This window comes from Punica granatum, chromosome 1 (assembly GCF_007655135.1).
Source record: "Punica granatum isolate Tunisia-2019 chromosome 1, ASM765513v2, whole genome shotgun sequence".
In the NCBI taxonomy this organism is placed as follows: domain Eukaryota; kingdom Viridiplantae; phylum Streptophyta; class Magnoliopsida; order Myrtales; family Lythraceae; genus Punica; species Punica granatum.
The window spans coordinates 27,434-36,258 of NC_045127.1; the positions used below are offsets into that span (position 1 = coordinate 27,434).

The 8,825-nt window shown below is 38.5% G+C and overlaps 1 protein-coding gene across 5 annotated transcripts; it reads right to left on the minus strand.

Annotated features, from left to right (window-relative positions):
* Positions 1 to 1,323: 1,323 nt before the first annotated feature.
* Positions 1,324 to 5,953, minus strand: LOC116209639 (ethylene receptor). Of its 5 annotated transcripts, none has more exons than XM_031543374.1 (8): positions 5,799 to 5,942; positions 5,089 to 5,169; positions 3,973 to 4,965; positions 3,293 to 3,661; positions 2,897 to 3,163; positions 2,685 to 2,815; positions 2,324 to 2,521; positions 1,324 to 2,096 (listed from the first exon to the last, which is right to left on the minus strand). In XM_031543374.1, the coding sequence occupies exons 3-8, from the start codon at positions 4,879 to 4,881 to the stop codon at positions 1,739 to 1,741; spliced, it is 2,232 nt and encodes a 743-aa protein (XP_031399234.1). In that variant the 5' UTR covers positions 4,882 to 4,965; positions 5,089 to 5,169; positions 5,799 to 5,942; the 3' UTR covers positions 1,324 to 1,738. The 5 variants fall into 5 exon arrangements, with proteins under 5 accessions (XP_031399234.1, XP_031399213.1, XP_031399227.1 ...); XM_031543353.1 differs by lacking the exon at positions 5,799 to 5,942 and adding an exon at positions 5,259 to 5,791; XM_031543367.1 differs by lacking the exon at positions 5,089 to 5,169 and having other exon boundaries at positions 5,799 to 5,953.
* Between the last annotated feature and the right edge of the window lie 2,872 nt (positions 5,954 to 8,825).

An 8,825-nucleotide genomic window follows, 5' to 3' on the forward strand; every position in this document is an offset into this window, starting at 1 on the left:
TGAACTCATGACCTCTTGCTTCCCATACTAGCATACTACTAGCTAAGCCACCACTACTTTCTTGTTCTTTAAACTCTACTTTTAAGTACCCATTAAAATCCAATATTTATTTTGGAGTAAGAAATATTAAATATAGATATTTTCTTACGCTATTATTATATTTCTTTGAAATCATCATATTTATATCTTAATTATCATAATTTTTTTAATAATACGAATATTTATTTTATTTTAATTAAACGTGCGATTCGGCCCATCGAACCCTCGGTTGGACCAATAAACTCATGAACCCATACCCCTTTTGGTTCATCATCCTGTCCGGTTCTAATAATACTGCTATATACACAACTAGAAATAATTAAATAAAAATTGAAAAGTTTAAAATTCATAAAATAATCCTCATTATTGTTATAACTCTTCAGAAAATGTTGAAAATTGAAAACTCGGAAAATGCACGTTATCCTCCAAAACAACTAATCTCAAGCAATATTGAAAATTCAGAACTCATGAAATAAATAAAACTTGAGAGCTCAAATTGGAAACACTACCAATCTCATCAAAACTTATAATTATTAAAGGTCTGAAAAATATTCTGTAGATAATATGTTTTGTTCAAAAATATTTTCTTAGAAAACTAATTCTAAACAATATTAGAAATTGAGGAACTCATGAAATATGTAAAATTTGAGAGCTCAAAATTTGAAAATTTTCTAATTTCAGAAAAAATTTTAAATTGTTAAATATTTGAAAAATATTTTGTAGATAATATATTTTGTTCAAAAATATGTATTTAGATTTAGACTATTATATGAAAATTTAAAATAAAAAATTATATTCTTTTAAAAGGTATTACATCATAAATTTATAATCACCTATGTCTCAATGCTTTTAACACCTTTTTTTCAACTACTGTTGATGTGTGATATACGTTGAGTTATATAGAAGATTTTTTAAAACTAGAGAGCTCAATGAAAGAAAGGAGTCCCCGCCTAGCAAAAGTCGTTCATTTGATCTGATCTGCCTCTCTTCCGCTCCCACTTGCGTCAGTCGCCCTTTGTTGGCTTTGGCTGCACCTTGGGATATATATGTATATATCTTATGCGTATATACCCATCCCAAACACGTGCTTGAAAAGAGGCCAAAAAAAAAAATAGTGCTGGAAAGCAGTCCGCAAAAATATTGGTTTATACTTGGATCGATTTATTACTAATGCAGTCTCATCGACCGACCATGGCAGAACAATAACTCGTCCCTTATCCCTCGGATAATCCATGCATACATCTTACTGGTAACATCCAAGCCAGGCCTAATGCCGATTGTAACTAAGCCATGTAACAAACCATTATGTATTTCTGGTAAGACATAAAGGTCAGCGATCGATCGTCAGTGCCACTTGACCTCCTGATTCATAACAGCTAACAGGGATGGAACAAACTTATGTTCACGATTCAACAAGATACTCTTTCGGTTTCAACAAACAAACATCTTTTCCACTCTACCGGCCATAACTTGCTTTAACACGTACAAGACCAATTCTTACAGAAAAGTATTCATATATGGCCGCTTTTTGCAGTAGTTGTAGCACCCCTCATCTTTTCTGCTATGTCGTTCCAATGCTTTGTTGTGATATGTAGTATGTACACCCCAGAGAGAGAGAGAGAGAGAGAGAGAGAGACAGAGGACCACCTTGAATTGGGACCCTTTAAAGTTGCTCCTAGAAATGGTCAGAGCTCACCCCCTAGATAGCCTCAAACGATACTCGGTGTTTCAATAAATCTGACAGAACAGTCCTCATTTTATCAAGAGAAACCGGCTTTAGGATCACCCCATCCATCCCTACCCTCATGCAGTTCTCCTTGGTCATCTTATCCACATGTCCAGTAAGTGCAACTATAAGCGGCCTTTCATGTCGCTTCGCAAACCTCTCACGTATTTGTACCGCGACTTCATAGCCATCCATGCCGGGCAGACAAATGTCCATGAAAACCACCTTCTGCTCTTCAGAGACAGCATGCAAGCACTCACTGCTCGAGCTAACTGTCGTCACATCACATCCCAAATGCAAAAGAAGTCCCTTGGTAACTGCCCTGCTAACGCTGCAAATTTACCAGTGCGAGTTCAGGAACCAACAACATAACATAAACAAGATGATCCAGTTAGTCGATCAGGAATTAGAAAAATAGAAGACAAAATCACATTCGCATCGTTTAGTTATGAACTGTTCATAGACGATTAGCATGGCACCTCTCCCTGCCTCTTAAGCAACATGGAAGTCAAGGGTCTTCTGCAGGGATTGAATCTGAAAAAGAAACCTATCACTAACCTGTTGTCATCCATGACAAGAACTTTGAGCCCTGCGAGATTGGCGTGGACATGATTGCCAGGCACCTTGGGCAATACAAGGAACTTTGATTCCTTTAGTTGCTCAGGGATTCCAAGTTTTACTATGAAAGTGGCAGTGCATCCTTTACCAAGACCTTCACTTTCAATCCAAATGTATCCATCCATGAGATTCACAAATCTAGCCACCATAATTTCCAAAACAAACAAAACAATAATGTTAGTTCCTTCCATACAAAATACTAATATAGAAAATGTAGACAGACTTTTAGATGGATCTGTACTCAAGATAGTCTATGCCGGATTTCGCAGAAATAGCTAATAGTCAGTATTGGAAGTCATACCTCTTACAAATAGCAAGACCAAGCCCACTTCCGCTGGAACTCCTAGCAGCTAACCTTGCTTGATTTTGAGCAAATTTCGTGAATAACTTGGGAAGATCTTGAGGGCTAATACCTGATCCCGAATCTTTCACCTGGCCAGACCAAAATTGATGTATGAAACCAGGGTGAAACAAGATTGAAGACAATGTCGATAAGCAAAAGAAGAAATGCACCTGTACACGCAGATAAAAGTGAGTATCACTTGGTACTGGGAAAAACTCAGGAGTTTTAGCATCTCTCAGATATTCTGCTTTAGCAACAAAAGAAGTAATCGAGATGGTTCCACCCTTTGAGAACTTCACAGCATTGCCAACAATATTTAGTATAATTTGCATGAGACGTTTTTCATCGCCAACAGCAACTTCGGGCAAATCTGGAGCTAAATTGAGTGTGAGATGCAATTTCTTGACAGATGCAACAGGTTTGATCAGATTAAGGACCTGCAAATCAAAAGAAAATTTAACAAAAGTACCAAAATCTACCATAAACTGAAGAGTGTGCACCAAATGCACATGCTCGGAAGGAATCTGAACGTTTTAACAATATAATGAAACATTTTTCACCATTACCTCCCGGAAAAGAGCATGAAGATTGAAAGTTTCATCATCAAGTTGGAGGCTACCATCTTCAAGCCTTGAAAGATCCAATACATCATTTATAAGAGTAGCCAAAAGATTACTGCTCTTCATTATTGTTTCAACCATCAACCGTTGCTCGGGTGTGAGCTCAGTTTCCTGCAGTAAGGAAGAAAGAGCAATAATTGCGTGCATGGGAGTTCTCATCTCATGGTTCATAACTGCCAAAAAATCATTGCGAGCACGTATTGCTGTCTCAGCTTCTCTCCTGGCTAGATCAAGCGCAACATTTTGCTCCATCAAGAGATCCCTTGCCCTCATTGACTCTTCTAATATTGCTGCGTGAGAGAGAGCCACTGCAACCTGAGCAAATATTATGAAGCTGTAAATACACGCTCTCAATCTATTATTAGACCTGGATAAACACAAAGGCCATTTTACATTATACACCACAGAAGACAGATTTAGTCTTGTAGCGCCACCTACCTTCAGTAAAGGATCAATATATCCTTCACTTTGGTAGGTCCAAAGGCTTTCATTTGATGGTAAAGGCACATAGTACAGAATATTAATCAATTTCTCTCAGTACCTTTTTTTTCTTTTTCTTTTTTTCATTTTGGCCAGTCAAATGAGATAACTGCTAAACTTGGAAGAGACCAGAGGGAGTTTCATGCCTGATCAGCTACAACTTCGACAAGCTCCAATTCATGGACATGCCACTGCCTGGCACTATCTGAAGGAAGCATAAGAACCATCAAAGCGTAACGCTTGGTTGAAAGTTCTGGCCAATCATTGATCTGGAAATTGGAGAGATGCAAGAGAGGGACACGAACTGCAACGACCTCCCCGGGCATGTATTTGCCTGCAAGAGGTCGAATTCTTGCCACCGGAGAGTTAGGGGATATCTTTACCGCACGGTTGCTGCTGAATACTTGATTGATTACAGGAAGATGGATGGGCACTGTGTATCCAACTGGATTCTGCTGATGAAGAGTATAGGAGAGCTGAAGCTCCAACCCTGTACGGGTGGGCATCCACAAGGCACACTCTTCTAGTGCCAAAGTTCTTCCCAGTTCCACCAGAGTAGTTTTTAATATGGTATGCCTGTCAAGGGTGCTCCTGATTTCATGAGTCAGCATCCTGACATGTCTACCAGTTTCCTCCTGTGTGCGAATGAGGCCCATTTCTCGGTCAAGCTCAGCAGCTTTATTCTTCAGAAATAATTCCCTAGTCTTCACACTGAGCAGGTCAGGAATAATATGCACAAGCATGAGGGCAGTAACACAGGACACTGCTGCAGTTAAAACTTTGGCACTGGTCATGACTACTTCAACGGTTCTCGAGTGCATGCTGAAAGTCCATAAATTGATAAGATGTGTTGCCCCACATAAGACTATGAAAGCACCAAACTGAACAAGGACCCATCTATATGGAAACACGGCGGACTTCTTCACGAAGTAGATCAGTTCCAGGGGAATTGAAAAGTAGGCAAGAGCAATGAAGAAATCCGAGATGTACTGATACTTCATTAACAGTTCATCAGCTGGCCATTGTGGTTCAATGCAGTTGCAAGACTCCATCATAATGACTAAACCACCACAGCAGCTGATAGTACTACCACTACTAACTACTACTACTTCTTATTCTTCTACTTCTCCTTCACATTCCTGCAAATTGAGGGAGCTTCAAGACCTCAGAATCAGACAATACCACATGCATCAAAACTAAGAAATCCACAGAAAGTGCATGAGGAGGCATATGCATTAAGCGGCTGTGACAAAAACAAATACCGCTTGCTCAGTAAGGAGGCCCTGATGGGTTGAATGGTCAAGGAAAGATTAGTGGAGTTACGATTCTACAAATTCCACCCACTGTTCGAGAAAAAACCGTTTACAGGTTAGTTCCTCATCTCAGTTCACATGGTCAGCATGCAAGAGTTGCCACAATCAAATCATATTACCAAGGTGAAGATGATCAGCGACACTCAAAGCAACCAAACGGACACATATATACATGATAAAGTCAAGGCACACAGAGACAACCAAGCGAGTGTGATCCTCGAGCCGAGGGTCGTATAGCTCGTTTAAGCACTCAATCCAGTTGCCTTCAAATCAAATGCCTATATACCTCGATTTGGCCAAAAAGAGTGAATAAAAGGATGAACAAAAGACCCAACCACCAGAAACTCCTTTCGAGATGAAAGATCGCTGCTAATCAGCTGGACCCCCAACCAATACTAAAAAGCAGCAGAGAGAGCTAGCTAAGAAGAATCAGGATCCACTCCAGAAACGGAGATTTTCAGCAACATAGCAAAAAATTTCAAGGGTCTCTCCTCTTGCACGAAGTGACAGTGACGGGGAAAGAGTCGGTTTTCTTCAAACCAGCGAGAAAATCGAGCTCCGAGAATGGCAATTCAGGACCGAACAGGGGGAGGGAGAGCCTAAGGGGGTGAGAGGGAGAGGGAGAGGGAGAGGGAGAGGAGGGGAGAAAGCACCAGCACCTGGTTTTCTTTTCTTGGCGGTTTACTGCTCGATGAAGCAGCCCTCTCTTTCTCTCTCTGTCTCTCTATCAAATTTTGCTGCAGCCGCAGGTGCAGGCGGGCCCAAGAAAGGAAAGCGGTGGAACTTGCAGGCCAGGCGCAGCTGAGGCGGAGGCCGACCAAAGTCAACAAAACTTCTGCCCCTATACATTAATTAATATATCATTATGTTATGGTGGCCAGTCCATCTATCCATTTCCTTTCCTTTCCTTTCTTTTTTTGGATTGTTGATCGATTGATGATTTTTTTTTTAAGAAGTGGTGGGACATTTTATTGATCAAAAGTAACCGAATTTACATGTACACTTATCCAAGAATAACCATTAATAACGGTATACATTGAAGCTCAAAAACTATACATTAGAGAGCTTAAAAGTATATGAAGGGAAGGAAAACTTCAACTTTGCTTCTATGTTAGGAATGGAAACTACTCTCATATTCACCATGGCCAAAATCTGCTGCAGCAAAGAAGAGACAGAGCTCAACTTCTTCTGAAATATCCCGAGGTTTCTTTCCTGCTAAATATGATACATATAACAAGTCCAAAGCAATCGAAAAATGATGGAATCAAGCTTTCGACTTTTAAGCAAACAGACCCAATTTAACTCCGAATTCCAATCTTGAACCTCTTTGTGAAGCCCAACTCTGATTAATATGCTAGCCAATTAGCATGAGTGTATGTACAAGAAAAAAATAAGTGATCCCAGGATTTCATTTCAATACCACAAAACTCACACTCCGGAGCATTGATGGAAGTATCCCAACCTAGCGGCTTACTCTTCGTGTTAAGCTTATCCTTCATCGTCAACCAACAAATAAACAAAACACGAGGGATATGCCAACTAAACTAAATTGCTTTCCACCATTGCACTCTAGACTCCTTAGACCTGAAGAACTCCCAGGCATTGCAGTAGAGAATTTACCATTATCAGCAGCACACCAGATAACATTATCTCGATCATGTAACTGCAAAGTAACTACCAACTTTGATTTCTTCAGCTAGGAAATCAGCATATCAAGGCCAGATCCAGCTGTCCTACTTCAACACATAACTCCCCTTGGCATTTCTACTAATGGTGGGAAAAAACAACAAACCTCGTACACAGAATTCAGACAATGGCTTATCAAGAGCCAGGGATCGATTGATGATTATTACATTACAGTTCATGGAAAAATCCACGATCCTTCTTGTTCTTTCATTCTCTTGCAGCTTTGGACCTCTTCACGGATATCATATTTACTCTTGGATATTTAAAACTTATCTCAATATTATTCCTTTATTGTAGTGTTAGTCCACTAAAATTTGACCAGTGACGATTAGCATGTGTTTATTTCAACTTAATCAAATAAGTGCTTAAAAGTTAATTACAAAGTTAATTATAAAGGAAAATGAATGAGAGAGAGAGAAATGTGAGAGATGAGATGGCCTTGTTTGGTTTTCAAGTATAATATTTTATTCTACCCAACTCAACTCTATTCTTCCTCAAATTCAACACTACAATTATTACTGTTTTGTATTTTTCTCCATTTAATAATAATAATTTACTCATACTTTTTCCTAATAATTTTTATAATCAATTTTTTAATAATAAATTTCACATCTACTTTCACATCTATATATATATATATATATACATATATGTATATATATATATATTCTCACGTATCCATATATTTATCAACATTTGTAGTCATTACACAAAATCAAGTTAAGTTGGATCACGATCCAACTCAAAAACAAAACGTAAGCTAAATTACTTAATCATTAAGTAAAAACAATTTAATGAGTAAGGTGATATTTGGTAAATTAAGTGCTTAAAAATTAAGCACTTAATTAGTTAAGGGAATGAATGTATGGAAAGAAGGGATGAATGATTATGTGAAGAAATTTTATGAGGGATAAAGAGTACCAATGAGTAAAAATGACTTAATTTATTAAGTCAAAATTTTCTACTTATGTCATTAAGTGATTTTTTGCTTAATGGTTTAAAAGTGTAGATCCTCATCTGTCATCTTTTCTTATTGCTTACATTCATTTTCTATTATAATTAATTTTTAAGCACTTATTTAATTAACTTAAAACAAATATAATCTAAGTAAAAAAACTTGATTTAATGAAATAAGTCATTTTTCACTTATTTAAATTTTTCACCTCTCACAAAATATCTTGTCATCTTTATCATTCATCATCAAACGCTGCATTGAATACACTTCTTCCATCTCTTAATTGGCCTAAATACTAACGGTTGGTGTATGAATGCACGGGTTGTATTCGCATTTTTGAAAGACAAAGTAGTTCATTACTGTATTACACTAATAATAATAATAATAATAATTTTTTCTCTCTACCTCTGCATTTTCATGGGCAAAATCAGAAAGTGAACAAATGATTTCCTATGAAAGAAAAGTTATTAATGAGTTTGAAGTTCTTTTCATATGACTATTGTACGGACCCGAATGTGCTTTCCTTGGGGCCCGCATGCGCACGTCAATACGCGCGGCTTGCGAATGTCCACCTTCCCGGGGATTCATGACGGACACACGTGAGAAGGAGTCGCCACTACCTGTTTACAACCCAAAGGTCGAGGGTCGGTGAGTTGACCGGGTCTAAGGGTAATGATACACCAAGTTTTGCTAAGGCAATGGTTGTTGCAGAACTGAAAAATCCGAATTCGAGGGTTCATGTTACTTGCGGGCCTATATCCCACACGCCCTTTCGGTACTCTAGCTTGTTAAGCTTGCCGTTTTATTTATTTATCGTGTGAATTAGACTGCACTCGGCTTACACGTTTTGACACCGAAAATTTGATGAACTAAACGACGTGGATTAAGAAACCAAGAGCGAGGTAGGCCTATGCATCGAAGAATCGGTTCAATATCCTCGCATTGCAATTTATCGAACCGTGATGGTCGACTCTCTGTGTGAATCGAAACCGCAAAGCTTAGGGCTTAGTTTTCTCCAGGTAAGCATAAGCTGACTCGATCGGTT

What these genes read in the sequence shown, in the direction of transcription:
- LOC116209639 (XM_031543367.1), bottom strand. Translation starts at nt 4,881, where the DNA reads ATGATGGAGTCTTGCAACTGCATTGAACCACAATGGCCAGCTGATGAA. An exon ending in TCGAAGTTGTAGCTGATCAG is followed by an intron (nt 3,662 to 3,972) that starts GCATGAAACTCC and finishes ATATTTGCTCAG; the next exon opens with GTTGCAGTGGCTCTCTCTCA. An exon ending in GGTCTTGCTATTTGTAAGAG is followed by an intron (nt 2,522 to 2,684) that starts GTATGACTTCCA and finishes TATGGTGGCTAG; the next exon opens with ATTTGTGAATCTCATGGATG.